The sequence below is a fragment of the Ascidia mentula genome, chromosome 3, assembly GCF_947561715.1.
Source record: "Ascidia mentula chromosome 3, kaAscMent1.1, whole genome shotgun sequence".
Lineage (NCBI taxonomy): Eukaryota > Metazoa > Chordata > Ascidiacea > Phlebobranchia > Ascidiidae > Ascidia > Ascidia mentula.
The window spans coordinates 14,484,541-14,505,642 of NC_138568.1; the positions used below are offsets into that span (position 1 = coordinate 14,484,541).

The 21,102-nt window shown below is 37.3% G+C and overlaps 1 protein-coding gene across 1 annotated transcript; it reads left to right on the forward strand.

Annotated features, from left to right (window-relative positions):
• Nucleotides 1-1,291: 1,291 nt before the first annotated feature.
• LOC145893833 (nucleoporin NUP188-like) lies at nucleotides 1,292-15,342 on the forward strand. The gene is made up of 37 exons (XM_082982194.1): nucleotides 1,292-1,387; nucleotides 1,506-1,634; nucleotides 1,702-1,786; nucleotides 1,852-2,003; nucleotides 2,341-2,407; nucleotides 2,574-2,699; nucleotides 2,767-2,893; nucleotides 2,957-3,087; nucleotides 3,340-3,477; nucleotides 3,657-3,773; nucleotides 3,991-4,131; nucleotides 4,434-4,562; nucleotides 4,664-4,793; nucleotides 4,934-5,058; nucleotides 5,653-5,846; nucleotides 6,101-6,317; nucleotides 6,731-6,923; nucleotides 7,075-7,256; nucleotides 7,324-7,468; nucleotides 7,796-7,946; nucleotides 8,391-8,544; nucleotides 8,778-8,933; nucleotides 9,231-9,314; nucleotides 9,454-9,597; nucleotides 9,701-9,868; nucleotides 10,015-10,151; nucleotides 10,481-10,596; nucleotides 10,824-10,912; nucleotides 10,988-11,144; nucleotides 11,428-11,576; nucleotides 11,632-11,751; nucleotides 12,556-12,771; nucleotides 13,245-13,331; nucleotides 13,700-13,853; nucleotides 14,071-14,189; nucleotides 14,662-14,826; nucleotides 15,163-15,342. Exons 1-37 carry the CDS (start codon nucleotides 1,368-1,370, stop codon nucleotides 15,328-15,330), a joined length of 5,082 nt encoding a protein of 1,693 aa, XP_082838320.1. The 5' UTR covers nucleotides 1,292-1,367; the 3' UTR covers nucleotides 15,331-15,342.
• The last annotated feature ends 5,760 nt before the right edge of the window (nucleotides 15,343-21,102 follow it).

Sequence of the window (21,102 nt, forward strand, 5' to 3'; positions counted from 1 at the left end):
GTCGCCTTGATGCTCAGGTTTCCAAACCTTTTTGTAATTAAGGTTGTGGTCACCTCCTAACACACAATCGCCGTGCACCACTAACTTCCATGAGAATTAATTTAGATCATATATGGATGCGACTTTCTGCATCGAATATTATAAATGCAACAATGAATGTAGTTCAATTTTAATGCGCGACTTGCATATACCTTATAGCGCACCGATATGACAGGTCGACTGAATTGATCGAGGATAGAAAATGTAGGCACATGATTCCACGTCCGAAAAGGAAAAGCTGAGCTTTTAGTCATGCGTGGTGGTAGATTATTTCCTCGTCACTTTGGTCATATAATCCACTCTTAAAATCATACTTAGAACACACGAAGCCTGGAAGTAAACTGCGTGTTGGTCCGACCGGTCTTTGAATTGTGAGGTTGTGATGGGGTTTAATACCCCCAGAACGTCCAAACGTAACCTAACTTGAATTGCTCATCATCGAGATCTTTTTGATTATTATTTCATATTCGAAGCAAACGCAACTATAGTAAAAAAAGACAATTAAGTGTGTCCAGAAGTATTGAGGGCTTACGTTCTGTAATCACCATTTTTTATACAATAGGCTCTGAAAAGGCCAACGTATTTGGAGGGCACCTTGGCGCAAAAAGTGTACGTATGAAACGATGCTCAAGCTTGGAGTTTGGCCTTCTCGTGGCATAAAGTTCGGCCTTTTAGCCAAGCATAGCTGAAACCCAACTATCCGATCAAGCATACTGACATGTTCGGAAGAGCTGACGCACACCAATAGTTAATGCAGTTGGTGACGACTATGGGTTCGTCATGTTGAGTTGCAAACACAACAGAACCTCTTACAACAATCACCTAATTAAATGGCAATGTCGACTGACATTTCGGCAATATGCCGAGACGTAATAAAAATATTTTTGCTGCTGGCATATACCTGTTTTGGTACACCGCGCCTGTTTTATTAATATATCAATAAACGATGGTTAAATATATCTAAAACGGAACAATCAACTGGTCATTGCTGATATGCCAATTTCCACGTGATTGTACCTGTGGTGTAGACTGTCCGAAATTTTAGTGGGACGTGGAGGGCAAGCATGCTATGGGTATAAGCGAGTGAAACTATCCTGTTTGAAACATTTTCCTCATAACGTTATTTTAATAAAACTTTAGTCACACATTGGATGGTCATGTATCTTTATTGGCGACGCCGAAACTTTTTGTGCGTGCAATATTACATTTTAAAATTGGGGTATTTCCCCTGTAAAGCCGCGAAAAGAATTGTGTGGTATCACTATCAACTTCAAAGGATCGAGAGTTTATCTTAATGTTTTATAAATTGGGTGGCAGAGGAAATTGCAATGGCGGCTCAAAGCCTAACGTATGTTTTGTTAAACACATTGCAAAATAATTTTACTTTTCTGTAACTTTAGCGATCTGTAACTGTTATCATTAAACTTACAAAGCAAGAATAAAGTCATAAATTACCCCACTTTCAGATCATTTCAAGAGATATGGAGGGTTGCAGTTGGCTTATCATCAATTCAAGATGCCAAGCTTGTCGAAACAGATCTTTTTAAATCACTTGACACATTAAAACTTGGGCTTGACTTTTTCAAACCATTCAGGTAAACATGTTTTGTTATGTTTGAAATCAAAGTATAAGCAAACAAAATAGTTTTGTTCCTTTTGTAGTGTTTCCTCAGTAAAAGAAATGAAGGAAAAAAGGAAAATGTCTGGTAACCTGAGAAAGTTTGTTGAAAGAGTCTCAAAGTTGCTTGTAAGCTTTTACTGGTATTTAACACCTTGCATTACTGCTGTTTAAACTTTTTGTTTTCCTTATAGAACACTGACTGCTCTCAGATGCATGATATGATAAAACAATTTGCAAGGCATCATTTTCGTGGTTCAAGGGCAAAGTTGCAACAGTTGTTGTCTGATGATAAGAATTCTTATCAGTTGCTCAGCAATGTTGCAGAATACTATTTTACTGAAAGGTTAGTACCCTGTTATGATACATAGCAATCTCTGTGGGATATTTTAACAATGTTGCATCAGTTATATTTAACCAACATGTCAATCTCTTTTTACAACATCAGAAAGACCGTCCATAAAAATTCCAAGGCATCACCTGAAATATATTGCAAATGTGCACAGAAATTTGTCTATTTATTGTGTAGCCCACTTAGCTGTCCACTTTGTCATGCAATAATGACTTTATAGGTGGTTAGTGTAATTTCAGTATATATCTGATTTATGTGGGATGACAAGTGACAACAACGCATTTGTGTAAACATTGACCCTGATCTACTCAGGACATTGTAATTTTTCCAGGTTGTACTGCGTTAGATGTTTGACTCCATTAATAGCATATTTCCAAGACCAAAGTCATCCATTCAAGGTTTGTTTTGCTTTGCAATCAACCCAAAATTAGTACAATTCTACTTTATGACAGGCTAAAGTTTTTAATATTTTTGCATCCAATAGATTTTTTAAAATATGGTTTACAGTTAGGAATTATTGTCACAGACGGGGCTCATTTTAACTTTTTGTTGTGTATGTGGTAGGATGTGTATGCAGATATTCTCTCCAACCTCCCAGACTTAGTGACAACTTTAACCAAACAATTTGAGAAGTTGTTCTTGAGTTCAAACTTGAACATTGCCACCAGAGGCACAGATTGCACACCAGAGGTTGTTTCATATTTTATAATTAGCATATTTCAGCACTAAACCTGCTTAATTTTTTGGTCATAATAAGGTCCTTACACAGTTGGCCACACAACAAATCAAAGAGCAGTGCGAGATCTTGCAAGTGTTTATTTTGTATTTCTCCCATTTTGAAATGTCCTGCGACACTCTTGCAAATCTGGCAGCAATATTCACAAGTACTATTTGCCCAGTTGTTTTTAATTTCGAGCTGAAAACTAAGTGGTATTTTTTTCGAATAGAATATACTTTTGGCTCCTCTCATCCATTGTGTGAAATTGTTGACCCCAGGTTGTTAAACCCAATATTGACATCCATGCGCTCCCTGATGCAAATTTTACTTATTGAGGGTTTTGATTTGGAGTTTTTGCAAGTAAGTATATTTGGATAAACAGGTTAACACTGGTAAGAATGTGTAAGGGGGGCTTAACAGTGACATGGATTATGTTAATAATACCATGGATTTTATCTGTTCCCAAATTACATCATTTTGTTCTGCACAAAAGACAACACTGTGAACAGCAAAAGTAAAAAGGCATAAAAACTAATTAAACCACATCACATTTTGTTTCATTTATTGTACTCTGTTATATTTTTAAAAAAACTTATGTTCAAAATTGCTCAGGATACTGATGCTGTGTCTGATCATCAGCTGAATAAAGATGAAAAAAGTTTTGAGAAACTTGACAAAATCATGCAGACTTGCATGGATGACCCTTCCCTATCCCCGTTGTTGTTAGCTTGGGCGACAGTTCGTTTTGTGGTATGTATGCTATTGCTTGCTACTTTTTAATTTAAAATACCTCTGAAAATTTTTATTTCCTATACTAAAATAAAACAGACGTAAGTTATAACTGTGATTTTTTGTAAATTAGTCAAAGATTATGCTTCCTGCATTCCCTGTGTTCATCTTTTCGACATATATTTTGTTTTTTGTTACAGCTGATGGAAGATAATGGTGGAATCATGACACAAAAATTTGGTGAAAGAGCAATAGATATGAACGCTTGGAGGGAAATTGCCCAAATTATGACCAATCACCCTTTTAACCATGACTCTGTAAGTGTTCTAATGTTGGGTTGCTCAAATACGTTTAACAATAAAAAATAGCTTTCAAACTAAAGATTGGTTGTATGTGGATGTAAATGTTTGTCTTTTATTCAAAACTGATTACAGAATTGTTTTTGTGCATAATTTGTATTCATTAAGTCATGTCTATATTCTTTGTGTCTTTTAATGACTACCTAATGTTAAAAATGCATTATCTTTTTCTTAGAACATATCTTCTACTGGCAAACGTGTGTTGCGTGGCACTTTGTCGTGTGTCACAAAATCATTTCATGAAGACACATTGGGCAATTATTCTGATATAATCACTGTGGCCTTTATACTGCTTGAAGGAAAACCGGTTGATATGGTATAAATACCTTTTCTTTGAAAATAATACAAATACCAAAAGTTGGCCACTATTACTATTGATTATAGGATTTTTTTTACACAGAAAAGTCATTTTGTTCTCCTTTATAAAAAATATCCGGATGTGAACAATAATGACCACCATAAAAGACAAACCTCTCCTAGTTTTGTTAAAATATGAAATAAATTCCAATAATTTTGTTGTGTTTCTCTTGTGATTTGGAAATAAGTCAAATTACAAACAAAATTTTACACTCACAGTTATTGTGTTATTTTAATCATGTTGAAAACTTATTGTCTCAGGGAAGGGGTCTTGCAGGATACGACATGGATGCACTCATCGTATCAGCTGCAGGTTACTTTCCTTTAAACATTGCTCCAATGCTGGAACTTCTTGCTGCCATGGCTAGCAGTGAAACTGCTGTAATACAAGTAAGTAAACCTAAGTTGATTTCTTCATATTAGAGTTTTGTCGAAGTTTCAACATTCCAGTAAGGAAAGTATGTGCCATGAAGAAAGTATATTACATCTAGATACACGCATTTCTTTCTAACCTGCCAACATTTGCGGAATATTTGACAACGTGTACACGGGATGAGGTTGAAAGTCTCGATGATGATTCTTGTTGGAGATTGTTGTGTCACAAACCCATCAGCATTGCAGGTAAATCGAAGCCTGAAAATTACCTGAATCTCATTTTTTCTTTCACAAACAAGTTGAGTAAAGTATTATGACTGTACACTGTTTTTGAGGCGGTATTTTAGGATAAAAATATTTCCTGCTTTGAATGCTCTTCATTTTAGGTGGTATGTACACAGTGAAGTTAAGAGTTGGGACATTAGGACAATTATTCAACAGTCAACAGGGTGACATGGTTCAGTGGCAACAACAGATTGATGGCTGGAAAGTGTTTGACGCAGAAATAAGGGTATAAACTATTTTTTTTTGTTTCTGTTACCACAGCTCATCTTGAAATTGTGGTTTTTATCGTAGTGGACAAATGCTCAGTACTGCTGGATTCATGACAAGAATAGGCAAACATTGTAAAAGAGCTGGTCATATACTATGTAACAACTAGTAAACGATTTATTGTAACTATATGTGCAAAAGGGCCAAAATAATTAATGAGGGCTGCAGATAGATGTACACACACTGTTTCGACGTGTAAGATCTCATCAGTGTAGCTGGTGACGTCTCTGCTGTTCGGTTCCCTGAAGTGGAAATCTGTGTGCCTGCTATTCTAAAAGCTAGTCCGGTGCCATAGTCACCAGCTGCACTGATGAGATCTTACACGTCAAACAGTGTGTACATCTGTCTGCAGCTCATAGGTATACAACAATGGACCTTGGTTCTATAGCAATTGTAACTCAATTAATTGGTCAAGTGGCCCCATGCAACCACAATCCATACCAGCGGAACCCAAATAGTAAACAGAAAGAAATATGTACATCAAAGCTATTCATCTGAAATTTTATGCTCCTTTCAGCAATCCATTGAAAAACAATTTGTACATATATTTCAGAACTTGTTGAAATATCAAGGCCCAAGCTCCAATTATCACCTGCTAGGATTTATTGAAAAGTCCCAACTCATCATGAACTTAGTAGAAAAGATTTTAGCTTCAATGCAATCAACAGCTGATACTGAAACTGACTGCATGGCAGTGTTGGACACAATCAGTCTGTTTGTTTCTAAAATTCCAGAAATCATTCAGAAGTAAGACAATGTTTTCTATTTGCCTCGCGTAGCTTGTTTATTAACATTATGACATGAAATGTACAAACTGCCTGAATGTGCAAAGCAACCAAATATTCTTATACTGCAGTTTAGATTTTTCAATTTTTTGTTAAAATGAGACTTGTTTATTTGGTATGCTTAACTGGTTCAAAAAAATGCAATATGATTGAATCACTTTTTTCGAAATGTATACAATTTTGCTTCATCAACTTTTCATGTATACATATATGTAGGATAATGCAAATGACTGAACCAGCCACCGATCTGGTGGCGACCTGTGTTCGATGCTACACTGCTCTAGTCAAGATGGATGCTAAGCGAAACACACAGAAAGTTCTCGGAGATCTATCTCAGATACAATACTTTCCTCTCATGGATAAAGGTTCCTTTCCTCAATATCCTGAGGGAAACCCAGCACAAACTGGGGTGTTTGGTCGGCTTCTGACAGATGTGAGTGCAGCATATGCTTAATAATATCCCTCCGTGCGGTTCCCAACCTTGGGTTCCCAAAGGGTCCGTGGGATGGTTTCAGGATGTCCGTGAAAAAGCAAAATCAGCCATTGAAACTTTAGTCCCTATAGTACATACTGTTTAGTGTTTTTGTTGATTTCAATTAAATTTTAGTTTTTTATCTTACCCAATAGTTGCCCCACACATGATTTTACATTCAATGAAATATACACACTTAGTTTGTCAGAAAAACATGAGGTGAGTTGTAAGTGGGAAAAATTGGTCAAAAAAGTTTAGAGACCACTGTACTGGTAAAAGTCTCATGTCTGGCATTTATTGCTTTGCTGATTAATTTGTTTTTAAAGTCTCATGTCTGGCATTGGGAGATGTGTTTCATATTTTTTCCATTTTAGTGGGAGCGTGTTAACAACACGTACCCGGTTACCATGGCGACGGTGGACCTGATCGCAGCCATGTTGGAATATTCGATGACCGCCGATGGAGAAACAACTAAATCGCTCGGAACCTCCGTAAACTTCATCATGAAAGAAGTGTTTTGTTGTCTGATGAAGTGGCAGCGAAACGACGACTTGTGGGACAAAATAGGTGAAATTCCGCAATTTCTGATGTCGTTGTTTTTTGGCTGGTTGCTAGCTAGTTGCAAAGACTTCATGTTTTGCGTTTCCGTGAATGGGCTAAAATGGTGGAATTCACTGTAGACATTGTGTGAAAAATAAGAAGAGTTTTAATATTTTAGGAGTAAGGTGTCTCAAGCTCTTTCATTCCATCGTACGACTTTCTGCTGACGAGCTTACCGAGCCTGGCAAGGAATTACAGAAGTCAGTTGTGTCTTCTCTGCTGGAACAGAACGGCGCAGAAGTTGTGCTCAAGATAGCTTCGGTTCCTGCCGATCTCATTCAGACCGTGTTTTTAACACAAGTTCGTATTTTAAATCGATTACCGAGTTGCAAAGCCTCAATTTACATTTCCTGAGTACTCATTTCAGCCATTTTCACCGGACGCCAATGAGATGTCGGAAATTGTCCGCTTGGCGTTTTCGGTAATAAATAACCTACTCCGCTCATCCGATCTAGCTGCTGCCGGCAAAGACTCTTTCCTTCATCAAGTGCTAGCGACACCTAACGTCGGAGGTATGCCCGATAAAACACCCATTGCTTTGTTTTAAGCCATTGCGGACCAAAATAGAAATAATTCAGTTTTTGACATTTGGAACCATTGTGTTACACGCTGATTTGTGTTGTGTAAAGCGTTGTTTTTCTCAAACAAATATTCAATAATTCTCCAATAACTGACCTTCTGGCACAAAAATTATTGTAGTTTGTGTTTAACCAACGTTTCGTTTGCCATGCGGCGAGAATTAAGGAATATAATATATGGTCAATGCGTGAAGAAAACCCAACCTTTTTACACCAGCAAAGTAATTGAATAAAACCAATTTATTTTGGTACGATTTTCAGAAAGCAGTGTGGTTTCCAACATAGCCGGGTACATCTACCATCGTTTCACTCTTGCTCTACCCCAACTCTCGCTCGCCATTTTGCGGCATGTGTCTGTTGTTGCTCCTATGTCTCTTCACGCCAACTTGGGCGAAGACGTGGTCGGATTTAGGTTTGTTTAATTTCACGCACTAAGTCATTTTTATGTGGTTGCTGTTTTGGTAAACTTAACTTAAGATTAAAGTTTCTATGTGATTATGTAGCGACTTCTGTAATAAATACTTGGTCGTTTGTTTCACAATTGAAAACCTTGTGAAACAAACGACGATGTAACACTCTGTTTGATAATATAAACTCTCATTTTGTTGCATAGCGAGTATTTTTTTTAATTTTTCTTTTGTTTTCTGTCCATAATACCCATTGGTGTCTATCTTCTACACGGACGTTATCTGCTAGCAGATTAATAACTAAACAGAATTAAAAATTAATGATATCTTAAACTTGGTTACTTCCACTCCGTACATGTAAAGCATCATGACAAAAACTTTGGATTCTAAAGCAATGCTTTCACGTTTAAGCAATGGGAGAAAGACTTTTTCGTGTTTGTTTCTTTTAGGGATATCTTACTATCAAGACTTCAATCTCGCACTGAACATATTCCCCTCAAGATCGCTATATTGGAGTTCCTTGTAGTCTCGGTGCAGACTCAGCCCGGTTTGTTGGAGCTGTTTCTTGACCTTGAAGCCAAGGACAAAAATAAACCTGAAGAGGTCAGTAGCCAGCAAACACAAAATATGCACTGTTTGACCTGTGTCTAAAACGCTATTGACAATGTTTTTACCCAAAAATTAAAAAATCTGTTGCTTCTAGAAAAAATTAGAAATCTGTTGCTTCTGAGTTATGGGTAAATATTGCTTACCAAATAAAAAATTTTAACTAGTTTTCGTTAAGGATTAATTTTTTTTCAAAACATTTGACAACAGCTTGGGTTTATTTATAACAGGGCCTTCAACTCGGCAAGTCAAGCTTTCTAAACGCCGTTTTGGAAATGATTTTGCCGGAAAAACAGGGAACGTACAAACTGCCTGTCTTTCTTCACTCAGCTTGTATCAAGTTTATTAACGCTCTGTGGGTCGATAAACGACATCCCGTACTTGAGGTAGATGTTGTATCTGATAAAGTGGATTTAAACGTTACATGTGTTTGGCGAGATTCTCGCCAGTTGAAGGTCATATTTTTATTTGTGATTAGATTTGATCGATTTGTTTTGCTAAAAATTAAAGTGTTTCGCTTATACTTTAACCTTATGTACAATACAACAAGTTTTCCTCCAATTCTGGTAGAAGATTTTTTTATTAATTTATAAAAAAACTTATTTCACAGTTTTTAATCGGGTTTATTTTGAGTTTATGCAATCACTGTTTACATCTATGTGCATTATAATATCTCTATTTAGGCTTTGAAATCAATGGGAAAACAGTTTTGGAGTTCGTTACTATTTCCCCTGTTTAGCGAAAACGCACCAAAGGACATTGCCCAGGTCAGTTTATAACGTAACAAATGATTCTGTTTTGCTTACTTTATCCATCATTTTAGTCGCGTTTATAACGAAAAATACATTCGAAAACAAATATTTTTGACCTTGCAAGCAAATCCGCAATCGTTTTTTTTAACAACAGAGCGAGCTGTTGGAAACTTGCGCCCACTCTCTCAACGTGATGGCGTTAGAGACCTTCTACATGTCACATAACAAACCTGACAAAAACTTCGAAGTGATTGTGAAGGAATTCAAGGACAAGAAGTTGTATCAACACTGGTCCAAGGTATTGGTTTAGAAAAACAACAGTCTATCCTTTGTTTTTTACCACATACAATGAGATGTTATATACGTACATTATCGGATTACCATTAAGTTAATTGTTTCAGGTGCTACTGTGCGTTTCCCAATCACTTTCAATTGTGCCTTCCGCTGAACGGGAACGCCACCTAATGTTCACGTCGGCTTGGCAAACGTTTATCACCGCCTCCAAGTTGAAAGATGAAAACTTGATGAAAGCTGTTCTCGATGACGTCATAACTTCCATCATTGTTCTGGTTCGTTAACTTCATTTAAAATCTGAGTTGATTTTGAAATTTACATGCGCGAAATTACTAATTCAAAAATTCGGTTTCGCGTTCAATGGACGACGCATGGTCCAACCACCTACCGCGATTCTTTGACGGCAATAAAACGTTTCCAGGTTGAAGGCGAGCCTTCCTCCGCATGCAAGGAAACGAATGTTTTGTTGAATCTTTGCACCGATCTTCTCCTTACACAGACGTACAACCAGGTAAAAAACAAAAGGTGTCAGCAACACACACCGGAGTGGTTGAAAAGGTAAGTAAGTGTTCTGTCAAATTCCTACAGCATGCAGATCCTTTGTTCAACTGAACTGACAAAATATAGCATTCACCTTCTCATGTAACTGCTCTTTGGCTTTTAGGCTGCTGCAACCCAATCCGAATAAGCCTCTTAAATCCACATGTTTTAAAAATTTTTGAAGTTAATTGATAAATGTCGTGAATTACAAAGAGCGTCAATGTTTTGTTCGTTTACGCAAACCAAACACCATGCCCATTTTTGACTTTGTGGTTTTGTTTTTACTGTTCGTTAAATTATTCCAGAATGTGAAGTCATATTTCAGGAGTTCCTTTTTATCTTTGCAGAACCGTAGAAGCTCTGCAGAAACTTCGAGAGTCCGGAAGCTTCGGGAAAGCGGCTTTTCATCTTCACACAACCGCCTTCCACCTTGTTAAATCATGCAAGCTCAAAGATAAGAACGGTAAAAACACGCACTAGTTTATTACCTTGCTTTGATCATCGAAAATGGTGCCGCTGTGTAAATGTTAAAATAGGTTTTTGACCGCTTTTATGAAATCGTTTTGTATCTATAACGCTAAAACCAGTCGGCTTTCCTGCGACAAATAATGACAGAGATGATGCACCAAACAACACGAAGACAAAGATTTTTATTCAAAAATATTTTTTTTTTAATTTTGTTTTTTCCAGTTTCTTGTGATTTAATTCACGTTAGTTGCTTCCACCTCTCATCCATCTTGAAGCAACTTGAAGGAAAACCGACACAGTTTATTATTGAGGTAAAATATTAGTTTTCTAGAAGGTTCTACTGTTGCTGTAAGGGGCAATTTCAAAAGTTTTTGCCTTATTGATAGTCAGCAATTGTTATGATTCAAACCCTCGAGTTGCTATGTGAGGATGAGCAGGGCGTGTTTAACCAATCATGGCGCGAGTCCGTGTCACGGGAGTCGACAATTTACCTGCTTATGATGATTCTCGTCAACTTGACCAAGTCTTGTGAAGTAAATGCAGGTGGGATATCTTGTAAATTAAATCACATCTGTTTTTGATATGTTTTCGAATTTAGTTATAGTAACGTTGCGGTAAGCAAGTAATAGGCTGAATAAATTACAACAAACAAAAGATAAAATAGTGTTTGGATTCCTTTAGTCCATGTTAGCTTGTTTGATACACCCACTAACTTTTTTAACCACACCGGGATTCGAACCCCTGATATCCTGGCCACGAATCCCGATCAGGTTTTCTGCTTGAAATATGAGTCGGATGATTGACCGATGTTGCCTTACATTTGCAGAAAAGTCGGCATCGCTTTGTATCGCCATCTTGCGTCTTTTCTCGCACATTTCAGCCAACCAGGAGATGGCGCTAATAATCTCTCGGACCCGCAACATATCTCACCTCTCACTAAATCTCTCCGAAGCATACAACTCGAAATCCAAAAAAGTATTGCCAATTTATATTGCAATAGTGTCAAACCTTAATCCATGCTTTCTTTCAGTGGCTAAAGGTCTACCACGCATCGCTGCACTTCGTTTCACGCATGATTGGTTCCTTGAAATATGAATTTGCCGACGATACTCTTGACTTCATCGGTGTACACCAGGAACGCATAGTGCAGGTAAGTTTAATATTTATTGATGTCGATGCTTTGCAAATTGAGACCTAGATCAACGGTTCCAACCTTTTTGCTGCTGCGGACCTGTCAATCTTTAAACAACTTTTGCGGCCCAACGATTTTATAAAATCTAACTAAAATGTAATGAACAAAACATATTGTTGAAAGGAAATACATATATGACAAAGCATGCACTCCGCACCATAAAAAATCCATTCGAGAGGAAAAGAATATATATATTGGGGACTGGTCAAAAAGCAACGCTGACCGGCGGACGGCGGTTGATGAGAAACACTGACCTAGATATTCCAAGCAATGTGTGCCCAGCGGCTATTTTCGTTGTCCATACCATTGACGTCACACCACTTCGACTTTAGTCCCGTGCCAAAAATAGGGCTGTGGCCATATAGGGTAGTAGATAGGGCAGTAACAGACATATTTCCATCCAATTCCCATATGGACATAAGATTACGCGTGTATTGATTTTTCGCTAAACGGTTTGTCCACAGTGGTCACACGGGTCGTTTGTTTACAAACTCGTAAGATAAATGTTTAGTTTTCTTTTGTTCTAAAACCAGGTCTAAATTTGAGTGATTCTAATTTTTCCAGGCAGTGAGAAAAGGCATTGTTATGCGCCGTGCACTATTACTATAGTAATCCGTCCATCATGTCGTGTAAATTCCAGTAATAATTTCCACACATATTAAATAAGTCACACAGCATTGTCGGCTATGTGTTTCATATTTTGAACTCTAACTCATGCAGTTCGAAACTTGTGTCGAATTCGACGAATTCTTGTATCCACAGGGCTTGTCCGCTGTGCACACGAACCAAAACCTAACCCTTTTACACGAAACCGACCTCACCACTGCTCTCCTCGCTGCTACAGCCGGACAATATCTCAGCCAGTGGAAATTTAAACTCCTGAAGCTCTATGACGTCATAAGCGAGTTGATTGGGGTCACGTGCCAAACTTCGGTCGCTCTGCTTCTGCATCCAAGATTGCTTCAAGAGACTATAAAGGTGAACTTGAATTTTGGTAATTTTTGGCTAAGCCAGAGAAGGAATCTAGGAGGGAGCGAATGGATTCCCATTGGAAATGTTCAGTCTCTATTCTCTATAACTCCTCTATCATAATGCTATAATCGGTGATTTACAGAATGGTTGTTGTCTGGGATTGATTTTTGTTCAACACTGGCGTACTTTCTCTGACGAATGCATTGTTATCTATTCTCTAGCTACAAAAATCGCCATTAATGCGCAACAATGACTTTCGGGTAGTAACCGTTCACCATCAGAAAGTGTCTGGATCCGCCCCTGGGCTCTGTGGTAGAGCATTTGGCCGTTGTAAATTTCGTTATTTATTCGGTAAAATGGAATAACCGCGAGTATGTAATACGCTGAGTATGTATTGTTAGCAGTTAAACAGAGACAACATTTTGTTGCAAAATTGTGTTTTCCAAATTGAGCCAGATTGTAACTTCTGTATTTTACAGTTACGCGAGCGTAAACATCACCGACAAGGAAGCATAAATACATCTCTCGCCACCGTCACTCCTTTGCTTGTCAGATCTTCCAGCAAAGTAAGTTACTTCATTACAGTTCTAAATTACCACAGAAGGCTGCAGGAATCAGCTTGTGCTGCTCAATGGTGACTGATAGACCTTTCCACTGTACTTATGTACAGTATCAGTGTTCAGAAAACCCAATAGAGTGTTGTCAGCATCAGTATGATCTTATATTTTGAAATGCCAAAGTAAGACACAGAAACTGATGATGTCTTCAGGCGAAACTAATCTGTATTTTAAAATATAAGATTGTAGTGATCATATGCCGCTCTATTTGAGTTTTTCTGTAGAACTTATCCAGATTTTGTAACCATGTTTTTGAAGACCTAACGACAAGGGTTTTATATTTCGGGACAATTGGTGACTGATCAAAATTCATTTAGTTGATGGGAAACAAATCAGACGACGACTCTCAGTCTAGGGAAACCACCCCTGTCCAAATCCGCCTGACTTCCATATTAGGAAATTGTCTCTCTTTTTTGAAGCAACTTTCGCCTGGATTGTGCGAAGCGATGCTTGATTTTAACTTCGTGGCGGGTAGGTTTTTGTCTTTTTTATTCTGCAATTGGGAGCTTTTATACAGTTTTGCCTGCACTATCAAATACATGTATCGAATATCTATTGCATTTCCCGTTTCAAATCGCTTTTTTAAAATTTGGTTTTAGTTTTGAAAAAATATTTTTTTGTGAAAATACTCAAAAAAGGGAAAAAATTCTTCCTATTTCTCTCATTTTGTTATTTTTAAAACGCGCAGACGAATATCCCAAATTACTGACCATCAGCTTTGGAACGCCCAGTATGGAACAAAACGTTCCTGTGTCGTTTGGTGGAATTATCAGTGCAGCCAACTTCGCTCTGTCGTCTCTTCATAAGGTTAATTACACTTTGGTAATATCTGAGTTATTATTACGCCAGACCAAAGTTGGCATGTTCAGTATTAATTCTTATACAATCTTCCAAAGCATTTCAATTTCATTTTTATGCATTTTTATTGCAAGGTAACTAAAATATTATTTTTCTAAATTATTAAAAACTCCTACAGATGCTTCTATCAGTATGTGTTAAGAAACCTTTAAAGTAATGGAAGAAACCGTTGCAGTTCCCTATTTGTTCGCCTCAAGAATAAGTTCGCCTCTCCCTGCTTGTGTTCACATATCCGGAATAAGTTAAAACTGTGTTGTTCAGGAAAGGGATCTTATGATGTAGCTTGTGTCGACTCAACATCATAAAAAATGACAGAAAATTTTTTTGTTGTTGCTTTACTTCTTAACGTAGTCTTTGAGAGCTATATGATAAATTTTTTGTAATCTACGTGGTTGTCTCTTAATGTTATAACTTGCTACAGACGGATTCAAATACCACGAGCCAATCAAGTTACAGAGATTCACTTGCTTACATCGCTGACGTATCGCTGGTGCTAGTGATGTCACAATGCCTATTGTTTCTCAAGCAGAGCAGTATATCGCACAGAAGCAAACAGTTTTTGCGTCGGGAGCTGGGAGACGAATTGGTGAGAAGCGAATCAAAACGAACAAATTGTAAAACTTGCATTACTAGTTGAATTTTGTGGCAATCTGCAATTCACATATGCCTTCTGGATTAAAGTAGCGTGCGAGCTATAACAAAACCATCTTTGTCGGTATTGTGTGGAAGAACTTATAAAACGGACTTTGTATAAAAAGCTTTAAAATTATCCACATTTTTATACAGAAAGATCTGTTTCCGGGGTTAAAACTGTTGACTTTCGTATTTGGCTAAAAAGCATCGTCAGTGTCTGTAAAAAAACAACGTAAATAGAGAAAAGCACACCTAGAGGGAGATCATGTACATTCTGGTTACTTTGCAGAGCTCGTGTGTTCGTAGCGAAAGTCGGCATCTACGTCACTCTTCAAGCTCCTATTCCCCACAGTCTAGTCCCAGCACGTCTCAACCGGTTCAAACCGGTTCGATCAAGGTGGATGGCAAGAACATTCTTGCTTTGGTGAACGAGTTTATAAAGCAGGTGCTGCGTTGACGAATATTTGTGTTTTTTGTACTCGTGTATGACTTAAATTGAATTGTTTGTTCAATAAACGAACCTACACTTTGGTAGAGTTTGGTTGTTGTCTGTTTCTTCAAAGTAAAATTTTGTGCATATCGAAAAAAGCACCAATTTATGAAGAAACTGTTCATTACCTAATTACTCAACGCATAAATGAGTTAGTTTAAACCTAATGTGGTTTTGTCAATTAATATAATGATTATAATCAAATAAAACCTTATAATGTAATGTTTATTTATAAGCACAATTCTTCCACTGACAACTTTAACTGGGCTTGGGATCCTGTCTTGCAAAAAAATGATTTCTGGGACGGACCTTCATCATTACACACTAATCCAAGCTTCTCTATTGAGAATATATACGTTTCGTCTGTATACGGCATCGTATTCTGAAAACAACAAACATAAAACAATTAAGAGCCAACATTAGGATTGAAATCAAACGCACACATCCAGATTGAACATTATAATAATAACTAATTTATATATTGCGGTTGTATGCTTGGTGTAAGCGTTACAAATTACACAATATAAATTAGGTCAGTCAACAGTCGGGTATGCCTAGGCCAACCCTTCGCTCAATAACAAGGAATTGGTATGTTGATTTCTTGTTGCGCTAGCTAAATATAGTTTACCCTATGGGGGAGCAACTCCCGCTACCGGTCAAACAACCATAAACTGTTATAATTGTTAATGTGCAGTTGTTCTCACGCTTAGCCATGTAAATTACTGGTCTTGCGTAATCTCCAGGCGCTAATGTTCAAAATACAATTGGTTAAAATTTGGTATGTGCTTTATGAAGCAATATTACCACACAAACAAACTTTGAAATGTTGATCTTGGCCTGCTATAAATGTATTGATAGGGCATATACCCTTCAAAATCACAAGCATTATAGTCGCACCCAAAGCGCCATGACTTAACTAAGTATAACTATAGGCCTACTTGTGCACGTTTTAAAAAGTAATATTTGAGAGGAAAGTCTTTATGTTGAAATGTAGTCAATATTTTTATGAGGAAAAGTACTATTTTTAGTTTGTTTGCTCGTCCTGGGTACACCATCAGAAAAATGCTGTATAACGTTTATCTGCTTTGCCTGTGGATCAGTTTATGCAACACTGCACCAGGTGCTTATGTTGACAAATATTCGCACGGTAGTGGAAACTCCCATTTATTTTCGCTTGTATATTTGCACACTTTCCCAAATTGCTTTTTTCCCGTTAGTTTTTGGTCACATAATAAAAGCACAAATTTCCAAGCAATGAAATACTTATGTGAAGTTTCACGCAGCAAGATTTTGTGAAAGGCTGAACGATGAAGGGGAAATGTGTTCTCATTTTTATTGCAATTTGCAGTATGTCTCACCTCTACGCACAAGCAGGTGATCCTAAATTGTTTAACGTGTATGACATTTATGGCAAAATGAACACTGTGTATTTTTAGTGGTTGCATTGTTGAATAAGCAGTGACCAAGTTAAGTAAATTTTCCCTTTACGTCTGTGATGCAGTTTCGCGTTAAAGACACGTTACAAGACTTTTTTTAACATAGTTTAATATTTCCAGTCGGTGATAGAGACAAACGGTTGTTTTAGTATTCTATTGATTTACTTTGATCAAATACATCTTTTCTCACAGTGCCGGCAGCTGAGCTTGTTTACAATGGCATGCTGTACAGTTTCTTCGACGACTCGTTACTAACCTACAGTGCTGCCTTGGCCGAATGCGAAGCCATCAAAGCGACTTTGGTCATGCCGAAAACCGCGGACGTTCAGGATGCGATACGAGATCAACTTTACCAGATGTGGAACTCTTCGCAGGTTACAAGCGATTACGAAGACGCTTATTGGGCAGGTTCATACAAATCCGGACCTTGGTATTGGAGCGATGACACGGCCGTTAATGATGGAGACACAAATTTTTGCGACTGCATTCCGGATAATTTACCAGAACCCGATGGAGATTACAGGTAACATAATGTTCGTGTTGTGCAGAAATTGCGAAATTAAACACTGGTTTAATTGTAAAACTTTTTATTTGTAGATTGACACTATTTGCATTTGATGATTATTACAAGGCATCTATTGGAGATTATGTACATGGGCAGACTGGTAAGTGGTATCCACAACCAAAAACTTCGGAAATGATGTTCATTTGTCAGCAACCAGGTACACAATACTGTAGAAATACGGCACCATCACTTTTGAACTAGTTCTTTTGCTGTTAAGATAAAGTTTTCTTGTGTCCATTGTGGACTAATGAAAAAGCTTACTGAAATTTATTTTGTTCACCCTAGACAGTAAACTGTTTTTCACTTGTCATTTTTTTTGTCATTTTGCCCTTCTGAATGTCATACTTTTGTTTTTTATTCCGCAGTTCCGTGTCATGGCATCTCTTGCGGAAACACCCCGTAAAGTGATCGACAATGACCAATTCTTTGAGTGTTGGGTGGGTTACAGGGTCACTGCTGTGAAACAGACGAATCCTAATTTGTTACCTTGCCTTGCCGTAATCATAATACATATCGTCTAATTTGATGTCTTCCAATCGATCTGATGTGGCCATTTTTGTGGTGTTTTGCGTGACTTGTTTCTCTCTGATAAGAAATAAAATATCTATGTGACAATGGTAAAATCAGAATATGGTGTTAATAGACAGACAGATTTTTCATTAAAACAGACACAAATCGATGATCAAATTCTGCTAGAAACAGTGTTGTTGTGGTTCGTTTGTCCTATAGACTATTAACTCAATCAAATATACCTATTTACATTGTCGCGACACCCAACTACAGTAAACTAATAATTAGTTGCCCTTCGCTAAACTGCAGTAACGCTAAAATCGTGTAACAGAAAAGATAATAACTTTGGTACAACCGAGTGAAACAAATGTTTGCGATTTCTTTCCGTCTCTAAAGCCTGGATTGGTTGAAAAGCACATTCAGGTCACTGGAAAGCGCTGTAGCGTGAAATTGCAACAACTTTTACCGATGAAGGCTATCTTATAAACACGTATGTACGGAGTCATAACACAGCAATCCTTCTTGACATTTTTGTGTGGCCTTTAGCAGTGATGCTGGTTGACCTTATTTTACCTGCGTTTTGATAGAGATTAGTAAAAATCCATGCGACAAACACGCTGATCTACGCATGGTGACTAGATGGAGGATTAATCCTGTTTAAGTAAGCGTAAAATAAACATTTAATAGGAACGAGGATAAAACACCATTTGCGTGCTGCGGTCCTGAGCCATTGCGCGGTTTTTCTTTTCAGGCGCCAGTAATCTGTTAATTATTAATACATGTCCAAGTAGCTAAATAACACATAAGTGGATACCATTAGTCGAGTGCTGTCGTTCCTGTGCCTTCCACAGGGAAACACTCTGATTTAGCGTAATCTTTAATTTATTGTTTGTTTAACTTCTCATTTATTCACGAAGGATTTACATGGACTTGACAAATGGCAGATTTTGGGGGTAACCAAAATAATGCAACGAGGTAAAATGTTCTTAAAATAATACCAGCGATACCACACACAAGTGTTTGCTTGAGTTATTGAATGGCTGGCTGTCCTTAATGTGACAGATGATTTAGGGTTGTTGTGTATCGATTTAAATAATAAATAATTTTCATTCAGACAATATCACTACAGGGTTCCCGTAGTATTGCATTCCGTCATTACGAGATTTTGCAAAAAAAAAACAGTTTTGTTTTCTTAGTTTCTTTTCCTTTTTTAAAGTTTCAAACGGTTTGTTCTTTAATCAGTTTGCCACTGCTTTGCTGCGGAATATACGTTTTGGTAAGCCCTGTACTGAAAGCAAATTTGTTTTGTTCGTAGCATTTTTTCAATTTCCAAAAACTGTTTCAATGGTATGTGGTAATGTGATAATATGAAGATGTTGGAATAACTGTGGTTTGAAAAACGCATGTTTCCCCGTTGTAGAATACACAAACTTATTTTGACTTTTTTAATTTGGTACTTCGTATTAAACCTTATATCAAAAATCGATTAATGTTCCCCTGAAAGGAAATGGCATGCTCTTGTCCTATTACCTTAACATTTTTGTTTTGCTTTTTTCGATCTCCTTTTTTCCCTCAAAATACACACAGGGTATTCAAAAGCTGTAGCAGCTCCAACGAGTGTCGGAAAGGTTGGTCGAAATTTTCATCATGAAGTGGATTTATGTTTTATTTTATTCAACGATTGGTGCCATGTTTCAACTTCACGCACGAGAAGGTAAAAACGTCAAGTGATTAAAGTTTTCTTGGTGTTTTTCAAAAAGGTTTCTATCGACATGAATGTGTAACTACAATTTTTGCTATGTGTCCATTACTCTGGTGGAAGTATTCGGCAGCATATTTTACTTTTTCTCGTTTATACAATGGCATTAATACTTAATTCACTAATCGTTGTTGTTTTTATTGCAATTACTTGTAATTGGATGATTAATCAAGTTTATTCGTTGACACAGTGCCAGGAGCTGAGCTTATCTACGATCGCAAGCTCTACAGTTTTTTCAACGACTCGTTACTAAACTACAGCGCTGCCTTGGCCGAATGTGAAGCAAACAACGCGACTTTGGTCATGCCGAAAACCGCGGATGTCCAGGAGGAGATACGAATTCAACTTTATCAGATGTGGAACTCTTCGCAGGTTACAAGCGATTACGAGGACGCTTACTGGGCAGGTTCATACAAATCCGGACCTTGGTATTGGAGCGATGACACGGCCGTTAATGATGGAGACACAAATTTTTGCGACTGCATTCCGGATAATTTACCAGAACCCGATGCAGTGTACAGGTTATATAATGTCGGTGATGTGCAGAAATTTAAGTTTAGTGAAAAAGTTGAACGCAGTTTTGCAAAACTCTTGTATGTATAGATTGACACTATTTGCATTTGATGATTATTACAAGGGATCTATTGGAGATTATGTACATGAGCAGACTGGTAAGTGGTATCCACAACCAAAAACTTCGGAAATGATGTTCATTTGCGAGTTACCAGGTAACTGTAGAAACGTATCGTATATTGTATGTATTTTTTTTCGCGTTTTCAAAGTGTTTAATTTAAACACAGAAGATAGTTTTGGCAACTGTCAGCTTTTATGTGAAAATTGCACCCACAGCAAGCTCTTTTTAAATTTATAGACTGAAGCTAACATATAAACAAATATGCATTCACAACAAAGATTTTCAAAAGTAACGTGTGCTTTGTGTATAGAAATATCATGTATTTTGGTCAAAGTATCAATGGTAAAAATGTACAAAACATGATATGCCATATTTATTGAAACTTGCTGTGAGTTGTAAATAGAGTAAAAGCGTGAAATGTTTTTCAGTACCTTGCTATGAAAATCCATGTGAAAACAACGGAACTTGTGAAGAGATTGGTTCTAAGCATAAATGCCACTGTGTAGAGGGCTACAAAGGTCAAAACTGCGAATCAGGTGGAATCTGATTTAGTTTGTACGCCTAATTAAACCTTCATAGCTATTCGGTTAAACTAATTTCCAGCTTGCGTTGTAGTTTTTCTGTAATTTTCGATGTGTAATGCAGTTGTAAAATACGAAAACAAAAATACTCAAACTGAATAGTTGCATTTAATTCACTATGAAAATGCAAACAACAATTCATGTGTTTGTGTACAACATTTGTTTCAAACCGACAAAATCCCAATTCCCAAGCAAAACGTTGAAGAAAATGCCTTGTTGGAAAGTCATTAGAATGTCGTCCATACGCGAAGTGT